General features: G+C 34.2%; 1 protein-coding gene across 3 annotated transcripts in view; it reads right to left on the bottom strand.

The window, feature by feature from the left end:
* CNTN1 (contactin 1) overlaps window positions 1-20,324 on the bottom strand; it is a 369,710-nt gene that overhangs the window by 144,939 nt on the left and 204,447 nt on the right. For all 3 annotated transcript variants that reach the window (XM_059934553.1, XM_059934555.1, XM_059934554.1), the window contains exons 3-6: window positions 14,873-15,009; window positions 13,428-13,460; window positions 5,174-5,306; window positions 1,558-1,730 (exon numbers count right to left, since the gene is read on the bottom strand). In XM_059934553.1, coding sequence (XP_059790536.1) covers window positions 1,558-1,730; window positions 5,174-5,306; window positions 13,428-13,460; window positions 14,873-14,933 — 400 coding nt within the window. In that variant the 5' untranslated portion in view covers window positions 14,934-15,009. The remainder of the gene's footprint in view (window positions 1-1,557; window positions 1,731-5,173; window positions 5,307-13,427; window positions 13,461-14,872; window positions 15,010-20,324) is intronic.

Here is a 20,324-nt window from a genome sequence, read left to right as displayed (position 1 = left end):
AACTTTGTTTCAGATTTAGGAAGAATCTCCATAAGAGTATCTGGAAATAGTGTGTTCAGACAAACCCAGGGCTCTACCAGAGAAAGTCTAAGGGAGGACTCCAGTGGAGAGAAGGAATAAAGATGAAGGGCAGGATCCTAGTTGAGGAATGTTAAGGTCAACAATCTATTGCTCTTTTTCAAATTCTGGGTTTTCCTGTTTTTATTTCCTCTACTCTCTCCTGTGTATTTGGAACTCACATTTTGCTTTTTTTTTTTGATAGCCTACTATTTGATTCTTCATTTGTTTTACTGGTTCTCATTCTGTTTCAGTCTTGCCTCATCTTCTATTCCTTACATGTGATCAGTACTCAAATTATAAAATCTAATTTTTACTTCTCTCAGTATAATTATGTCCCTGAAAATTTATCATTCCAATAACCTTTTTGCAAAGAATGCTTCAAATCTACTTTTCTTGCCCTGATGCCTCACTGGAATGCCATCCCTGTCCTCAAAACTTAGCTGACATCTATCTCACTGTAGATAACTTAATGTCACCTCTGCATGTGAAGCGACAATTTAAATGCTTCCTCCCATCCTTGAAATTGGTTTTACTTGTGCCCATTCCATTTTAAAGAGAGCAGAATGTTTCTGCCTTTTGACTAGACTTTCCTTAAGAAAATATTGAAGGTCTTTTTCTTTCAATGCAATGCAATCTGTTGTGTATTTCTTCAAGGACTGAGTTTATTATTTACATTCCCACTGTCACCACACCAATTTAATCTGACTGCACTTCCTGACCCTGTCTCACTCCCTCCTGGTAATCACTACCACTTGAGTCCTTTTAAAATGTCACTTTCATCCTATAATTCATTTTGCAGAATATTTAAATGCTGACATAAAATCACGCATGGAGAACACCCAGTCCAGCTCTTCTCCCAACACACATTCTTCTTTCAGAATAACCTCTAACTTTTAGTTTAGCACAACGTTTCTCAAAATATTTTTCATTATTATTGTCTCCAAAATGAGAAATTTTATTTAATTTAAACTTAAAATTAATTATTTAATTAATCAATTAAAATTTTTATTTAGTTTATTCCTAACAAGAAAAATTAAATACTAAGGAATAAGATTTTGTTGGGTGGGGCTGAGCTTTGGAGAGCCATAGACCATTATGTTGTAATATCTAAGATGGTTCCCCCCACTGCAAAATCCAATTTTCACTCCCTTGGGGGTGATATCACCCCCACTGAGAATGCATAACTTAGCATTTCCATTGATAGTAATCTTTAGAAACTCATTCAAGACCATTTTGAACATGGCCTTAGTTTATTTTCCAGTGTTATCTTTCACTACTTCAAGTACGTTCATAATACCCCTCGTGACATTTTGCTCTCCTGAAATTTTTTCTTCTCCACACAATTAAGGCCCACTAATCTGGTAAGACCCACCTCATCTACGGAGTCCTTCACTTTCTTTTTTTTCTTGATTTCTCCTTTTGTTAAACTCTTATGATAACATCTAAGTTTTACTTCGCCTAAATGCATCTGCCCTTTTTAAAGTTACAATTACTTACATCCAAAGCTCAAGGTTGCTTCAGTGCTTCTGACCATTCCGTAGTTATTTGATGCTAAACAGTAATATACTCCAGCATCTTTCTGTTTGTCAGGATTGTTGATCACAAGATTTCCTCCTACCATACTGTACCGATCACTTGTCAGATCAATATCCCCATTATTCATTCTCCATCTATGACAAAAAGAAATAAATGTTATATCAAAGGCCAAGAAGACTGCAAACAGTGTACCGGGCTAACATTGTTCTAAAATAATATGAGTATAGCTCCATGTGAAGTCAGATGATTAAGTAGTTGACTCAGAGTAGTATTTCTTCACATCCTATAATTCTGTGCCTCTGGGCTCATGATTTATAATTCATCTCAGGCACAGAAAGGTAAATGTTCAAGTGTATGAATAATTTCCTTTTTTTTCATGAGGCATCCCAAGGGACAAATATTTCATTGAATTTTGCCACATAAACTGGTTTCTTAGCAGATATACATGGATTATAAATGATAACCATTTATGCACTAGTTTAGATTCATGCATATAGATACATTGTATAACATATTAAAAACATTCTTATAGCAGAAATAAAAATATAAAAAATCAATATCTGATTCTAAATATGAGTCATTTTTGAAAAAAAACATACTAATTGAAATCAGGATTCTTCTCAGTAAATGTCATATTCTGACCACTAGAGGTCAATCACACTATTTGAACATGATTAAAGTCAACTGGGTCTTCGTTTCCAAGCCACAAATACACTATTGCAGGTATATTTATATGGAGATGATGTTATGAATACACCAACTAGAAACAGGAGTCTAACTTTCTTGGTGAGATGATGAGAAGATTGCATATATAAAATAGTTGTCAATTAAGTTGACCACCTGCATAATTTTATAATCATGTTCTATCAGGGTTAAGGTTCCATGTCTTCTGCAATGTTATAAGACAAGAGCCATGGTCAACCAGTGGGCTGTGGTCCCATCATTCATTGCCTGGCTGCACAATTCTGATTAGGGTCAGAATCTTGCCAAAAAGGTCTATTGATTTTAGAATATTTTTTAATAAATCAAATTACTGGAACATTTTTAGTTTTAATTTTTACTGTGTAGGAAGTAATTCAAAAGTGAACAACAGAAAACTGTGCTTTGCTTCTGAAAACCTACCAAATACCAACCCAATGAGTAAATCATCCCCCTCATCCCGGCTGATGGCAATATTGTCCCTGACTGAACCAGCCAATGTCAAGTCACTTAGTACTTGCCAAGGCAATGGGTTTCCTTGTTAGGCAGTTCCAATTGTTAGGCTTTATGCCCCCTCATTATATTTACTTTAAATTTTTATTTCTTGCTTTAACTTCTTCCAAGTGGGTCTGATTCTGCCCTTGATGTCATATAATGATTAAATTTTGCTGTGTTTGGGTAAGTTCACCGGTCTATTTTATTTTTAGGAAGATTCACCTTTGTTGTAATTCCTTTTACACAGCTTTAAACACAATTTTTATTGGAGTTCTTGTTATTGTGGGAGACAAGGCAAGATAATGAAAGCCTCAAGGCTGATGAGTGAAAGGTAAAGTTCCCTGTTGTAACTTTCATGATGTTGTCACGAATAACAAATTATCACAGAACATGCCATAAATATAAAAGTACTATGTGAATGACAAATTGCATGATTACCAAGGTAAGTATGGCTTGCCCTGAATATTAAGTAAATGTTCATAACTGCAAGTGTTCTTCTGTCTGACAAGCTGCTTCATGAGCTGAATATTTTTTATTTTGCTGTCAGATGCAGATCACCTTCCTAACAATTAAATGTCTACTTCTCCCTTTCAGCTCTCTAAATTAACGTGTAGATAATCAGGTTGTACTTGCCCTGGGGACTTAAGTGCCGATGCAACCTTTGGGAGGGAGTTGGTGATGTATTTGCCAAGCAAAGTTTTGCTTTTCATTGTTCTTTTTTATATTTTAATGAGAAGACTAAGTGGGACTAGCAGGAGGGAGCTAGAGAGAGGTGCTAATCAATATGTACAAAATTTTATTGATGTAAAACTTTGCTTCTTACTGCCTCTGCTGGATGGTGGTAGTGGTGGCAGCAAAGAGAAGTACATGTTCGTAGAACACTATCTGAGAACAACCTCTGCTGTTCTTTTCTCTCCCATTGGAGCCTGGAGGCTGATTTGCTTAGGTTCCATGTATGAATGTCAAGGACAGACTGTCACAGAATAATTGTCACAGAATAACCGTCACTGAAATAGCTTTTGAAATGCTATTGACCCGTCTAGATAGATAAATACTGAAAAAAATTATATGTTTCTTTGAAAGTCATAAAACCTGTATTTCAGTCCTAGATCTGTGATTTACTAGCCCTGGAGCAGAGCAAGTCAACTTACTTATTCAGGACTCAGCTTCCTCTCCTATAAAATTTTGTATTTGGATTAAATCTTCTCTAGATCCCCCATTAGTTATACTATGCCATGTCCATGGTTATGTACATAAACTCCCATTATATATGACTTAAGGGTAGAAATAAATGAAGCCCATCAAATATTTTCAGAACAAATGTGTTATTTATAATTTATAAAATATCTACTTCTACTTTTATAAAATTATAAAAATGATTTTAAAGAGATGGTGATTTTATATATAAATTTATATTTATTTTAAGAAAATTTCTGTAATTATAGCCAGAGGCGAGAGAAAATGAGTTCAAGTATAATTAAATGGGGGGAAGGGGTATTCTCCATGACAACAACTTTTTAAAACAATGGGAAGTTATTTTTCTATCCATGAAAAGAAAAATCTAGTACTAAAATCAACTTTGTTGAATGACAACCTTCAATTAACTCAGGTGACATTAACACATTAGAGCCCCAATTTCCCCATCAATCACTTGCTTTGTTTTCCTGGAACCAAAATCCATTGGCATTTGCTTAATTTTTAAATGTTATTCTTTGCATCAGGCTAGAAACTGTTAGTATACTTTTCTGAACACTCTGAAGCAAGAGAACCAAATGTTACTTTTTATAAAGTTATTTTTGATAGCATAAATATGTACTCCAGAAAAACATAAAGAGGTATGTTATATAGATTGTCCGATATGTAGAGACATTTAAGGAATTTGCTTTGTTGTCTGGAATATAGATTTGAGACTACTGAAAAAATGGTGCTTTCTAGAGTTATCTATGTAAGAAGATCTTTAAATGTAGTTAATATAGAAATACTATCCATCATCTGTAGGTATGAGTTATCCAGGCCAATACATACAAAACCAGTTTATCCTCAAATGCATATATTTAAATTGTGCATATTATTCATATAACCATTTTCTTACTTAATAGCATGATCTCCGTTAGCCAGTTTTTAAGTGGATAATGTCAAATGACACTGGCATTATCTGTGCAGGAAATAGGAAGTGAATTATTTGCATATATTTGAGAAAACTGCTTATTTGGGTATTAATAACTTTAAAAAAATAACCTGTATGACAATATTTTTGTTAATGTTCCTGGACTCCGTAGAAAGCTTTATGCCATAGCTTTCTCTATAGATACAGGGTCATAGATGCTGATCTGTAATCTTTAGTCCAACACTTCATTCTGAAAAGAACAACGAGGTACATTACTTGTAAACTGGGAAAGGGCTGGCTCGTGCCCTACAGTTTAGTGAAACTTTTCCTTCCGGTGACTCCTCTGGATAAATGGTATTGATTGGTTGTTCTTCAAAAATTGGTCCAAATCCTTTGTCTTCCTCAGAAACTATAAGAAAAATACAATTATTTTACATTGTTCTATTTTACAAATCAAAGATAATTTGGGTGCATTAAAAAGTTTTTTGGGGCTTCCCTGGTGGCGCAGTGGTTGAGAATCTGCCTGCTAATGCAGGGGACACGGGTTCGAGCCCTGGTCTGGGAGGATCCCACATGCCGCGGAGCAGCTGGGCCCGTGAGCCACAACTGCTGAGTCTGCGCGTCTGGAGCCTGTGCCCCGCAACGGGAGGGGCCGCGATAGTGAGAGGCCCGCGCACCGCGATGAAGAGCGGTCCCCGCACCGCGATGAAGAGTGGCCCCCACTTGCCGCAACTAGAGAAAGCCCTCGCACGAACCGAAGACCCAGCACAGCCAAAAATAAATAAATAAATAAATAAATTAAAAAAAAAAAAAAGTTTTTTGAAAAAAAGGTCAGAAACATGGAATCTCCATTTTCATTCAAACCAAAGATATTTGCCACTATAATCCTGAGGAAAACGTTTAGGTTCTTTATTCAAAATTCTTTTCTGCCCATCTCTCATCATTTCTCCAAAAGCACTCTGCATTGCCATGCTTTGGCAACTATTTACGGCTCCTCATACAAGTCATGCTGTCATGCCGACACTTTGCACATACTTTTCCTCTTTCTGGAATCACCATCTGACTTTTCCCCTCTTATCAAAATTTGTACACTCCTTTATGATTTAGTCATAGAGTTAGTTCCTTCATGAAACCACCTCTCCAACCCCTCCTAGCTTTAGTTGGTCCTCATTTATGTTCTCATAACTCCCTATCAGGCTTATGACACTTAACACACCTGCTGTGATTCTTGATACAACTTTCTGTTTCACTAGATTGCAGATGCTTGGGGACAGGTCTGGAACATACTAGGTGCTTAACAACTTTTGAACAATATAATGAATGAATTTCTAGATGCTCTGGGGAAATGAGTCCTTTTTTGGGGTCAGTTCTTGTTTTGTTTTTGTTTTTATCTTGAAACATGTGACCAGCACTAGTACTTAGCAACATCTAGAACAATCAATAAACTAATTACATGATATGGGATCTGGCTAACTCGTTTAAAATCTACCACAAAAATACCAGTGTTGAGAAGCAGTTGTTCCTGACTGTGTATCCTCTCTGGAGGGCAGGTGTGACACCTCATAGCAGGATGAGGAGAAGAGAATCACTCCCATGTCATCAATGTGGCACCATTTACAGAACACAGCTAACAGCCATATGCCCCAAATGAATTAATACTGATGTATATGACTAGAAATGAGGAATAGTCTTACATGGGATCATTGTAATGTCTCTGCTTGATCAAAAGCTATGGTTCAAGCCTCCAATTTATTTTTTTAAGAGAGAGTGTAAGGCAAATGCTACACTGCAAGTTTGGTTGTTCTAACACTAAACTTAAGGATAAGAGCTTTCTCCCAGTTTCTCTTAACAAGCAGTTTAATTACGTCTTTAAAATCTTGCTTTAGTACTGTTTAGCAGTGCTTTTGGAAAAATTATTTAATGTCTCCAAGACTCAATATCATGCTTTATAAAATGTGGATAATAATAAAATCTATCTCATTGGACTATTGTGAGAATTACATTGAGACAACCCATGTAGTCAGTAATCAATAACTACTGATTTTACCAACGTTCTCATGAATTTGCCAATCCTTTCAAAATTTAATTTAAATATCTTATGTATATCAGCTCTTAGACTAATTCCAAAAGCTTCAGGAGCCAAATTTTATTCATTCTTGTAGCTCTGGTTCCATAAGCATTATGTCAATACATATTTCTGTGTATATAGATGACTAACAAAAACCTTCAGTTAGTTTCTCCCAGTATGAAGCATTAATTTTTCTAAACTGACCTGAAATATTTCAAAGGGAGAAGCCTCATTTTTAGTTGGAATGTGCTGAAATTGCCATTCAAGAATTTATAGACCTTAGTTACATTCCAAAACCACCATTCTATTTCAGACCGCAGATAAATTTCTGGATCAGAATTGGAGGAACCAGAGAAACTGGGATTTAGCTCTGGCTGTGCAGTGTTCTAGCCGTTGTTTTATACAAGTTGTTTGTTCTACATGGTATCTACAGTTTAAAAAAAAGAAAGGAATAGGGGCACGTGCCCTAAGGACTTCACAGGCCTACTGCAACCATAAGTAAGACAATGAGTGCAAGGTGTTCACAGAAGTCCTCTGCTAATGCTTTTGAAGTCCTGCTCTAAGCTGTGTCTCGTTCCATATCCCTGAGGTTGTAAAAACTAGAAATGCATATAATGTTTTCTGCTTTGCTTCTGTAATTTTCCTGATGATGTCCAATGTTTTCTGGCCTTTCAGGATGTAATAGCACACCAGGGAAAAATGAGGAATGAGACCCAAATCCTTGATAACTAGACCTTCGTTTGGATGTAGGGTCTAGATTTTCTAATCTCTGAAAGAAATGACCTTGTGCTTATCTATGATAAAAATCATGTGCTATTTTTTCTTCCCACTTGGACAATCTCATAAGCTCTTCCTTGAGTCTCTCCCATTTGCACAGCTTTTCTGACTGGAGCAATTTAGTAACACTGCTGCCCTGGAGAGTCTCTTGTTTCTTCCCAATTACCAAAAAAAAAAAAAAGCTTACAAAGACAAGCAGAGGAGTTCAATTTTATTAATATATTTTGATTCTCTTCTGGAAGGTAAGATGACTTCTATTCTCACTTTACCCCATGATAAATTATGAGCTTTGTATGAAATTTTTGAGCAATTAAAAAAAAAACCTAAATAGACTAAATATTTAGAATACTAAAAATAAATAGTGTTTAGGGGAGTTTAAAGTTCATGAATATCTTCTAAGTACATTGTATTTATATACAAGCCTGATGATTATGGTATTACTATCATTACCAATAGAAAAGATCATCAAATTTAAAGAGGAATGGATGTTTGGTGCAATTATGCATATAATTTAAACAGAAGCCCACTGATCTGCACTGGATTAGATCTTGAGTTTCCATTTATTACATCAGTGGCAGCATAAGAATTTTAGATGGTCATCTGCGAGGCTACAGTTTGGTGAACTAGAGGTGTTGGTTGTCCTTAATTCAGTCAATGACTTGATTCTGACTTTGCATATGGTGAAGTTTTGAGATATAATGCCAAAAGCATGATCCATGAAAGAAAAAAATTTGATAAGTTGGACTTTATTAAAATTTAAAAGTTATGCTCTGTGAAAGACACTGTTTTAAAAAATTTATTTTTTAAATTAGCTAATTAATTTATTTATTTTTGGCTGCCTTGGGTCTTCGTTGCTGAGTGTGGGCTTTCTCTAGCTGCAGTGAGCGGGGGCTATTCTTTGTTGCAGTGAGCAGGCTTCTCATTGCGGTGGCTTCTCTTCTTGCAGAGCACGGGCTCTAGGAGCATGGGCTTCAGTAGTTGTGTCCCATGGGCTCAGTAGTTGTGGCACATGTTAGTTGCCCCGTGGCATGTGGGATCCTCCAGGACCAGGGCTCGAACCCCTGTCCCTTGCATTGGCAGGTGAATTCTTAACCACTGTGCCACCAGCGATGTCCCCTATGAAAGACACTTTTAAGGGAATTTCAGGTCTTTAAGGTTAAGGGTTTTTCTTTAGGTCGACTCCAACTTGCATTGGAGAATTTTGCATGAAGCAGCAAATTGAAAAGACTGTCAACTAATTAAGTATCTACTTCATTTAATAATGGTGATTACACACTATTTCACAAAATTTGAACTCATCTCAATAGGTGCAGGGTTTCATTACCTAAAGATTCTTCAACAGTATTGTATTTCCAATGTAGAAATAGTTAATCCTGGCCTGCTAGCACCTGCTTCTAGAGTGCCCTCTGGTAGTGCCAGTATAGGGTTTGTAATAATCCTGAATTCTCAATTTAATTTATAATTTTATTAGCCTTCTTGAAATAAATACTTTTATCACTTTGAAATAAAGTGAGTTTTGTTCATTCCAAGTTGTCTTGATTATTTAAAGTACTGTACAGTGCTTTGAAATCCAACAAAGACAGCTGCACACAAACACACATCAATATGGAGGTAGAGATTAGTAGATTTGCCTATTTTCATAAAATGCATGGTTTTAATGTTTCTTTTGATAGTGTATCTTTTTTTCATTTTTACTTTATTTTATTTCTTAATTTTTTTTTATTGTGGTAAGTCTCATAGTATAAAACATACTATTTTAACCATATTTAACTGTACAGTTCAGTGGCACTAAGTACATTCACACTGTTGTGCAACTCTCACAATCATCCATCTCCTGAATTTTTCACATTCCTAAGCTGAAACTTTGTCCCCATTAAACACTAACAATTCCCCATTCGCCTTCCCCACCCCCTCACCTCCCGGCCCCTGGAATCTACCAATGTACTTTCTGACTCTATGATTTTAAGGTATATTCCTTTGAGATAAAAATCGGTCATCTTTTAGTAAACTGAAAATATGTTTATAGTTTCTTCATCATGATCATAATGCTTAGTTTTTTTTTTTTTCTGGAAAAGTTACCAGCAATGAATATTTCCATTGAAAATAATGGAATGCCACATGTTAATAATGATGGGACTATATCTATTGATAGGCAATCCCTCAAAGGATAGATGTAACGATAAAACACTTTTGGGATGAGCTGGGTTGAAGTTTATAGGCCAAACTGGATATTATCAGTGCCCCATGCTATTTTTTTCTCAATGACAAGTGCTTTTCCAAAATTATATGCAGATATTTCCTAGTACTCCACTTCTATCTGCCCTTTATAGGAAGAGACAACAAAACATTTAAGGGATAAAAACATGAAGCTAATTTCCGATAAAATATTTAATTTATTTTTCACTTTGAGAAAATATTACATTTAAGATATTTCCCTTTGCCCACTTTCTAGATCAAAAAGAAGAATGTGACACACCACATCACATTAGTGTTTCTACTCAGTATATTTTATAAATGTACATTTCTAGCTTTTGTAAAATTTTCGAGCCTGATTAAAATAATGCATAATATTCCATTAGGTGGTTTACTAATTACTCTATACATTTTATTTTGAGAACATATTTGGGCTCTGGGAAGATAAATTACTCAACACAAGGTTTTGAATTGTTGTGGCATGCTCAGTGTGAACTTCTGAATGTGAACTTCATAACCCCCTTGAAGACTATCTGAGCTCATTGCTCTGTTAGCTCAGCTAGGGAGCCCAGATCAAGGAAAAAGAACTTTCAGGGGGAATACAACACAAGGTTCAGCAAAGGATCCATTAATATAAGCATTATAATCTCCATCAACAAAAATTAAGCCATCCCTTGCTTTTCTTCTAGGGCCATGGAAATGATTAGATGACAAATTATCATGCTTTGGAAGTATTATGGGGTTAAAGGGTACAAGAAACACATGACATGGATAATATGTTAAAAAAAATAAAATTATTTTTAAAACACGTGCTCTTTTTTGTACTCGATATATTCTTCTAAAAAGGAGCACACAATTATATAGATGACTTCTCAAGCTAATTGAAGACAGCACTTCACTCTTTTTTTGATCTACTCTTAATGAAAATTTGTGTATTTTCTACCATATAGTGGTAATATATTGCAGAAGTAAGTTCACTTCTTAAATGTGATCAAGAAGATTAACAGAAAAAAAGAAATCATGTACGAATATTTGTTGTCAAATTCACAGATGTGAGCAACAGGCAAAAACTGCTGCTTTTTTCAGTAGCATTCTCAGTTTCATGGTTAATGTAATCAGTTAGTTGTATGATCTTAAATGGTATTACTTCACCTCTCACTATATAGAGATGGTCCACTGTAACCTTGCTATCCTATTTTATCTCTGGAAATTGAAAGTATAATAACTATCTGTGCTTGAGAGTTATTTTTTATTCATTTTATATTCATTATGAATCAAATCCTATTTCTCACTCTGTAATATGTCATCTCAATTTGTTAGTTTTCAAACATAATTTTATATAAGTATGCTGTAATAAGATTCTTAGGAAAAAATCTATTAGAAAAAAGCAATGAAAACAAAATTTTAATGCAGTCTAATCTTAGAATTTTTACAATATTTACAATGCTACAGTGGTTATGGGATAGGGAGTGTTGTAGGCTCTCTTGAAATACAAGAAACTCTCCAAATGAAACAATATTTAAATTGGCTCAAAGCATGCTTCTTGTCTTCATTGTCAATCGTTCCCCACTGATAAGAGAACAAGGACATTTAGGTCTTAGGCTTTGAATACTCTGGTGCCCTAATTCTTTAGTCTCATGGGTAACAGGTAACATTGCCGTAATTTATCATAACTAAAATATAAGGAGTTGGCCTTGAGAATGTGCAGAAATCCAATAATTAGAAGGAAGATTAGGATCTGGTTAGCAGAATGGTTAAGTTGACTAAATTTTCCTTAGCATGGCATTACCTGCCTAAGAAGAGCCTATCACATTTCTTGATGGCAACAATTTCCTTGACCTATGGTCCAACCCTGAAGCTCTAGACACTGTGTTTTGCATAACTATCTGGGCATCTGTCCACACTTACCTTATGTCTACCTATGTATGCTGCCACAAGCCAAGGAATGATGGGGGTACCAGAAGCTGAAAGAGGCAAGGAAGGAGCTTTCCCCTACAGGTTTTAGCAGAAGCATGACCCTGATTGATATCTCTTTGGTTTGGGACTTTTAGAACTGTGAGACAATAAATTTCTGTTGTTCTAAGCCACCCAGTTGGTGGCACTTTATTATAGCTATAGCTGTCCTAGGAAACTAATACATGTATTACACTTAATAATAAACTGTCGAACTTCAATGAACTAGCCTTTCTCAAATTTATTTGACAATGAAGTCTTACTAACATCCTGCAAAACAAGAGTTCTTTGAATTAGTGATCTAACACAGCCCATATTTGCCCACATCTGTACTTTATTTGTGCTACTGCCTCTAAGAATTAGCTCCATTTCTAATAATTGAAATACTTCAAGTTTCCCTTACCCACTAGCTCCATCATTAAATACTCATTTATTCCTCAAAGTAATTGTTTTAAAATGCTTATTTCTCTTATAAATCTGTTAATCTACTTACTTTTATTATTCCCTATTATATGTAAGGTTCTTGAAGTCAAGAAACATATCTCACTGATCTTTATATAGCCTAAATGTAGTTATTCCTAACTCACAAGGAGGAAACAGAAATAGCTTTGATGTGCTTCATGTTAGGACTGTCCTTTTTCTTAATCCCCTACAGATGGAAATTCAGACCCACTCTGGCATGAATATCTTGCTTTGGCATGGAAGTTGTTGCATTGGTTGCTCAGTTATTCTTCCTAATTATTCATTCTCCTACCACTATGCTGTGGCTTTTATCAGTTACCAGTTTTACTATGTTTACTGAGCACGTACTATGTAGGTCACTGTGCTGGAAGCTATTGTAACATTATTTTTTTAGTTCTCAAAAGAATCCTGTGATTTTTACATATTGGAAACTTGAGTCTCATAGAAGTTGAATAATTTGCACAAGATCACATAACTAGTGAATACCAGGTTGACTATATAAATCCAGGCTGGCCTTACTCTAGATTCTTTTTTTTGCAGTCTACTATATTGCCTATATTTCTGGCAAGAACTGTTCAGTGGTTGAAATAGAATCTAAACTAGCAGGATTGTTAATTATACTCAATAAAAAGTAAACAATAAATTTTGCAAGGTCTTTGGATTTCTAATTAAACTGAATCTTAAGGTTCCAAGTTCATTAACTTTAGTTAAAGTGATGTGTGCAGCAAAGCAGGAGGCTTTCAAAATAAGCTAGATTTTTACAATATTGAAGATATTGCTTCAAAATTTAGTAGCATAGGATTGTTACAAAGCATGCAGGAAAAAATACAGGTTGCATTGAATATATTCCATCTGCTACAATCTTCTAGTTGGATATTTGTTTGTGGTGTATCCATTCATTCATTCCGGCAATCAAACAAGTTGCCTGAAGACCCTAGATACATCATCTTACAAAATTTCCAAGTACTCTAACATTAATCACTTGATTTAAGTTTGGAGAATTAATAGCTTAAAGAGGGATGAAATATGATTTATTTGAGGAAAGCTATTTAAAAATTACCCCTTTCATCAACTTACCTCCATGACCATACCTTCTGTGCCATGTAAACTCTAAAAAGAAAAAAAAGAAAAAGAAAATGAAAAATAATTAATCCCCAAAGCAGCTCTTCAGGTTGTGGTTTCAAACATTACTCAGATAACTGAGATATTAGTTAATGAAATAAGATTATTGGCCTTTCATTTTAAGGCTGAAGTATCACCATATCTTTGCAAATATTTATTTCTCGTCTTTGCAATTTTATAGTTGTAGCACTAAAATTTATGGTCAACAGAATTAGTATGGATTTTCAGTACTAATAAGATTATTTTTGTTTTATTTTATTCATAAAGGTAATACAGCAATAATAACCTTACCACAAAATTTTTCTTTCTTACATTTATATAATATATAAGCATATAGTTATATATGTGTGTATATGTGTGTATAATTATGTGGTTATATCAATGTCATTAAAATTCTTAAGTACTGATAAAATTGTTATATTTTTCTTGATTTTGAAGTCATCATAATAAAAATTACTCCCTAAATTAAAATAGCATTTTTATTTCCTTAATAATAAATAAGAAATACAATAAGATGCCTATCAAGTTCATCATTAAAGCAATCAAGGGGGACTGATAAATGAAAAGTTGATATCCAGCTAAGTCTTGAACTTAATAGCAACTCAACAAGCACTGACCTAAGGTAATTGAGACAAAGGTATCAGAAAAACCTGATTGTTAGAAAACATGCTGCTTCAGATAAAAATACAACGTACCTCTCCTTGTAGAAAATATTTCTGAATCTTTCACACTTGCCTTTGAAAGATAGAAATATAGTATTTGTTTGTCCTAAAACTACAGCATTCTTAAAACTGCTTTGTTATTCTTAAGTCCCTGAATACACTGTAGATTATTTCTGAATTGTTTTTCATAAGATTGACCAGCCAATAATAAAAATTAAATTATATTAACTTATAAATAAAAAAGAACAAAGGTAGCAAAAGCTTAAAATCCTTTATTTTCTAATAATTTTACTATATTTTACTTTTATGTATGCTAATGAGGTTAAGTCTATTATAACTATATAGTGAACATACTGTATAATGGTGAGCTGTTACATATCTTTTCTGCCGCCACATTAAATGATTTCAAGTTGAAATTGAGAATAGTAGGATGATTTACTCTCTAGGAATTGGCAAATGCTACACAACAGGGATTTTTCTTTTCCTCCCAGAGATCCAGATTTTAAACATTTACCAGCACATCACTATATAAGACTGATTGACTAAATCTTGTGAATAATTGAAACTAAAAAAACAAAAAAAAAGAAAACAAGGGCCAACCTTAATATATATGAATTTACTTGTCTGACCCAGGTGTCAAAAGAAAATTCTAACTTTATACACCAGATTCAATGAAGTGAACAGCATATCGTTTACATTGCAATAATTTATGGAGGTTGTACAAAGGATATTTCTTACCTGATAGACAGGTTGTAAAAGATACAATCACAAGGTGATTGACCAGCAACCACATTTTCATCTTGTGTTCAGTAGAGGTTAGGTTCAATTTTCAAAAAAAAGCTTTAACTTTATGGCAATTGGAGAATATGAAACACCTGCATAAAAAAGAAGAGAAGAGAAGAGAAGAGAACGAAAAGGGAAGAAAAGGAAGGGAAAATGTTCATCATTTGGGGTCAACAACATTATCAATTCTATTTTATTTTATATTTCTTATTTGTAGAACGTTTTAGTTTATTTATGTACATTTGTAAACCCCATGTTGTAATGAAAAGAGTAGATTCTGCATCAGGGCTTCAGCTGCCTCCCAGTATTGCATTGGTAAGAAACATGAGCAAGTCACTCAATTGATATGTTTTAGTTTTTAACTTTTTAATAATTGAGCATAGTAATATCTTTTTTACAAATAGCACAGTTGCGAACATTTCAATGTCAATTATTTTAATTGAAGTTTAAATTTACTTGAAGGGCTGGTAGATTTAATAAAAGATATATTTGTATAAGGGCTTTGTAAATGCATAGACACTGTACAAGAGTTATATGTTAGCATTGCCTGGTGGTGGCTTATGCAAAATTTTTGCCAGAAATGCTAATTTTTAGACATTAAAATATATTGATTAATAATATATTCATTCCCTTTCCCCTTCTTCATTTCTTTCTTTTATTCATTTAACAGAAAGCAAATAATTACTCCTTATAAGGAAGAATCTAGGTTTTGTGTGGCCAAATCTTTAAAATTTGGAGAACCATCTTTAAAGATAAGAAGACAAAATTACTAATATAAACTAAGCTACGAAACTATGCAGCACTCTAAATAAAATATCTTGCTTTTATAAATTCTGCAAAAACTTATGACCACATGATTATACTGGTGAGGTATCAGGGCGCTGAAATAGCCCCATGTAAGTGAGGGGTCCCATGACTTAAGCTTCGTCATCTTCTTTGTAAATCCATCTGCAACCAAGCATACAGATAAAGGAATCTATAAGAAAGACATAGTCTGCTTACCCTTAAGAAGTTCACAGATCAATAGGAACACTTATGTGTACACAAGTCAGTGCAATGAAACTTTTTTGGATCTACATGCTATTAAACTTGAAAACATGTTAATCATTTTAATTAAAAGCATTGCAAAATACATCACAGTGGGAATGGGCCTGGTGGTGACAGGCAGGGCATTATGGTGGAGGTATAACAAATTTTCTAATGTTCCAGGGCATTAGAAAGAGACTTCTTCAATTGGGACACAGTAGGCCCTTCAATTTGAAAGGATATTGAATCAAGTTTTCAAAGAATATATAAGAAATAGGATAGAAAAACCTCATGACATAAAATTGAATGTAAAATATTAAGATAGAGCATAAAAGCAATTCTGAAAAGAAAATATGTAATGTTATGATGATGAATATATAAATATATTTAAATATTATCCAAAACAGCAAAAATAAAACTGTACTGATTTGTTGCATCATAATGACATGTAAAGGACTACTTATTTTTTTTAATATGATGGATTTAAAGACTATATTTACCCCCCCTAATTTGCCAGAATCTTAACATTTGCAGAGACTGGTAAAAATATTTAGTTGGTACTACATGGACCAGGAAAAACATATTTGTCCCTTTTGGTGTATAGGTTATTTTAAAGTGAAAAATCATTTATTTCTAGAAAAATTTGTGTTGAATTCTTAGAGAAAACATAGCAGAAATGGGTCAACTTAACAACAGGAGATATTTAAAATATCTTTGCAAGAGGAAAAATATTCAACAGATAATTTTTACATGCCAAGATTGATTTATGACCAATTTATTTCTCTTGGACATATGTAAGAAGGTGAGAACTACACATCTGTATAAACTGTATTAAGTCTACACTTCTAAATTTAAATTTTATTTTATTTCTTTTACTAAGCAGAACCTATCAGAGAGAAAAAGAAACAGGTAAATAAAGGTGAAGAATGAAAAAAAATTCCTTCAGGAGGCAGGGAAATCAATGAAATGATCTATGGAAGGATATTAGCTTTTTATTTTGTTATCATTAATATTTAAATATAACCTAAATTAAAATTATTGAAACTTGTGCACATTGTTTATGTCTCCTAAAGTTTGTCTCGAAAAATGTACATTTAAACATTTTCTTGACCTATTGGTTTCTAATTCCTTTCATTGAGTTATGCACACTAATTAGGACAAGTTCCTTTAATGAGGAGGAAGGTAGAAAGGCAAACATAAATTGTGCCAAAACTGCTGTGTCAATCAAACAGTTATTTTTGTAAAGATTAATTTAGATAATATATTTGCAAACATTTTGCAAATTACAAAGCATGTTCGGTTTCATGTGGCAGTAATTATTGGATTTTAAATAGTTCAAATTTATCAATTAATAAACTGTTATAAATTGATAATTCTAAAGTAATTCTAAACAGTAACTCTACATACTAATAATATTCAACGAAAGAGCAAGGAATGTTGCTGCCTTTTTTGTATTGTGTGTAGAGGAAGCAGTACTGACCAGAAAGAAAAAGAATCAGGTAAAAATGAAGGACAATTACAGTGAGAGTATCCTTCAGATTATTAGTTTTGACGAATTGTGTGAGTGAGATTTTGGTCTGTTTACCTCATTGAGTCTACAGGGAATCTGGGAAAGAAAGAGGGCAGGTCTAAAGGAAGATTGGCTGTGTCTACAGAGAGCAAGTGATTTCAGGAAATTGTAAATAAGGTACAGAAGGAGTTTCTAGGTCAAGGATATTATTTTACATTTCCTTCTTAGACAACACCCACAGTATATGGGAAAGTGAGGTAAGGCATAGTAAAAAGAGATCAGGGGAAGTCAGCCAGATCTTGTCTGAAGTTTGGCTCAACCATTATTTAGCTTGTAACTTTGGGCAAATCACTCAAGCTCTGACTCTAATTTTCCTCATGCACAAAGTATGAAAAAATGTCTATTTCATAGGACTATTACAAGCATTGCATAAGATTGTGCAATGTGAAATGTTTACTGTGAAAATATTCGATAAATATTAACTATTGTTCTACAAGATCTTAGGCCCATCAGGCTACAGGAGAAAACAACATGTCATTGTTTATTGTTATGCCTCTAATGCCTGGCACATAGAAGCCATTTGATATATATTTATTGAATAAATGAAGAATTGACTGGACCATTCCATAACTGTATTCCAAAACACTTGCCACAAAAAAATTGAACTTTAGTTCCTTAGAATAAGGATAGGATGCTGACAATAGGTAATAAGGAGTATCTCTTACTGGGGCTCTGGTCTTTGATAGGGATTATTGCTGCATATAAATACACTCTAGAAGAGGAATATTCTAAGTAGAAATATTTTAAAGCATTTTTAATATGCACTTTATTGAGTGTTGTTGGAAGTCTCTGTCTTCTGATTTGAATATGCTCACTCTAGTCAGAAGGAAACGTTTTTCATTATTTTGAGCCACACTATCTTTTCCTTCACTCCAAAATATTGCATATTTCAATAGGATAGTGAGTCCTCATTCTGACAGCACGTATTTTATTTTATTTAATGGTTTTCTTGCTGTTTCAGTATAAAAGCATCTCTCGCATGTTGTGCACCCATTTGTTTTCTGCTGCTAATTTGTTTTCTTGTGTCACCAGTTATCCCATCACTGTGACTCCTGATCCTATCCTCTCAGCAGTGCAGTAGAGGAGAGAGGCAGCAAGGCTGTGCCCATGCTTCCTAGTGTGGAAGAAATGGCTCTTCTTAATTGTCCCTTTAGGACCTGCCACTCAGTAATCCACAGACAGATCCCAGCCCCCATGGGCCTGAAAGTGTTGCAGCAAGTGAAGTGGCATAGGAAGAAAACAAGTCGGACAAAGATGTGCCAGTTAAAAGAGTAAACATTTTCCTTCTCAATAACCAGAAGAACAGAATGACCAGCTCCTGGAACCCGGGGATGCTTTCCTGTCCCCAGACCATGCTGTGCTGGCTAGTTTCTCCTACTCTCAGCCTAGGCCTTACACCAGGCAGTGCAGATGCTTCCCCCCAAAACCCATCACATCTCTATAGGTGTCCAGTGACTGGTGTTTGTCTAACATGTATTGCAACTATACTAATTTCCAAAGAACTTAACTTCTTTTCTCCAACATCGTTTACTAAATCTCTTACTCATGTATTTAAGCAACTACAAAAACAAAAATATAATAAGGCAACACAGGGTGACAATCTTTATTCCCTTCCTGCATTCTCCCTTCTGTCTTTCCATGCTTTTCTTTCTCCAACTTTTCTCTCTTTACTTTAGATGATGTTATGGTTCTCCTTTGAGAAATTTGGTCCATATCTATGTATACATTTTTCTCCTGGACAGACATAATCTAGTTCTTGCCCTGTTTTGTTCTGTCATGAGATAGCCATATAATTATTCAAAAAAGCTTCAACAGTACATTAGCAAACATTTAGCCACTAACAATTATTCACAAAGTATTTAGTGCTGCTGTATAATCAAAGTTTGTTCCATCAATATCAATAAATCTAATATTTCATTGAGCCGATGTCTATACAAACATTTACATTGAGAGAGAACAAAATTTTAGAAATATTGAGAAAATACTAATATGTATTAGCAAATTGTCACGTCTCTTTCAGAAAGAAAAATGATTTGGGGGGATATCAGGAATCTATTCTGATTTATCCTCAACACAGCTCATGAAAGGCCATGTCAAAAAATATTTAACCTAAAATTTTATTTATGATACTCATCACTCTGCTCTGGTTCTAAAGAACATTTGCTATAGAGTTCAGTTTCCAGAAAATAGAGGAAGTTTGCTGGTGTTGAGCACAGATGATCCTAGGTGAAAAGACATCAATAGCTCTTACTCTACAAAACCAGGGGACATTTTATCCTCGACTCAATCTGAAATTCTGCCTTTGCGGCACACATCACTTCATTTTCCTGAGGTGTCAGTCACCCAGTCTGTAGAATGGAAATCCAAGCCCATTCTTCAGAAGATTTTTGTGAGGAGTAAATTATGTATGCATATGGATACATGTGTGTAAGTAAAAGCCCTTTGACATCTGTACATAACAGAAGTCAAAACATTAAAGTGAAATTAACTAAAATTTTCCAGAAATAAAATTAGTTTTTTTTTTTTTTTTTGGCTGCGCCACGCAGCATACAAAATATCTTAGTTCCTTGACCAGGGATTGAACCCATGCCCCCTGCAGTAGAAGCACGGAGTCTTAACCACTGGAACACCAGGGAAGTCCCAAAATCAGTTTTGAATTTAAAAAATGAGAATCTTTTAAAAAAGGAATATTATATATTTAAAAATTCTTATCCTTTAGAAAGGAGGTACTGTATATACTACACATTAAGCATTTGTATATCAATATTTTACAGCTCCAGTTAATTTTCAGATTATTAAAAACAATTTAAA

This window comes from Balaenoptera ricei, chromosome 10 (genome assembly GCF_028023285.1).
Source record: "Balaenoptera ricei isolate mBalRic1 chromosome 10, mBalRic1.hap2, whole genome shotgun sequence".
Lineage (NCBI taxonomy): Eukaryota > Metazoa > Chordata > Mammalia > Artiodactyla > Balaenopteridae > Balaenoptera > Balaenoptera ricei.
This window is presented reverse-complemented; position numbering and strand designations above follow the sequence as displayed.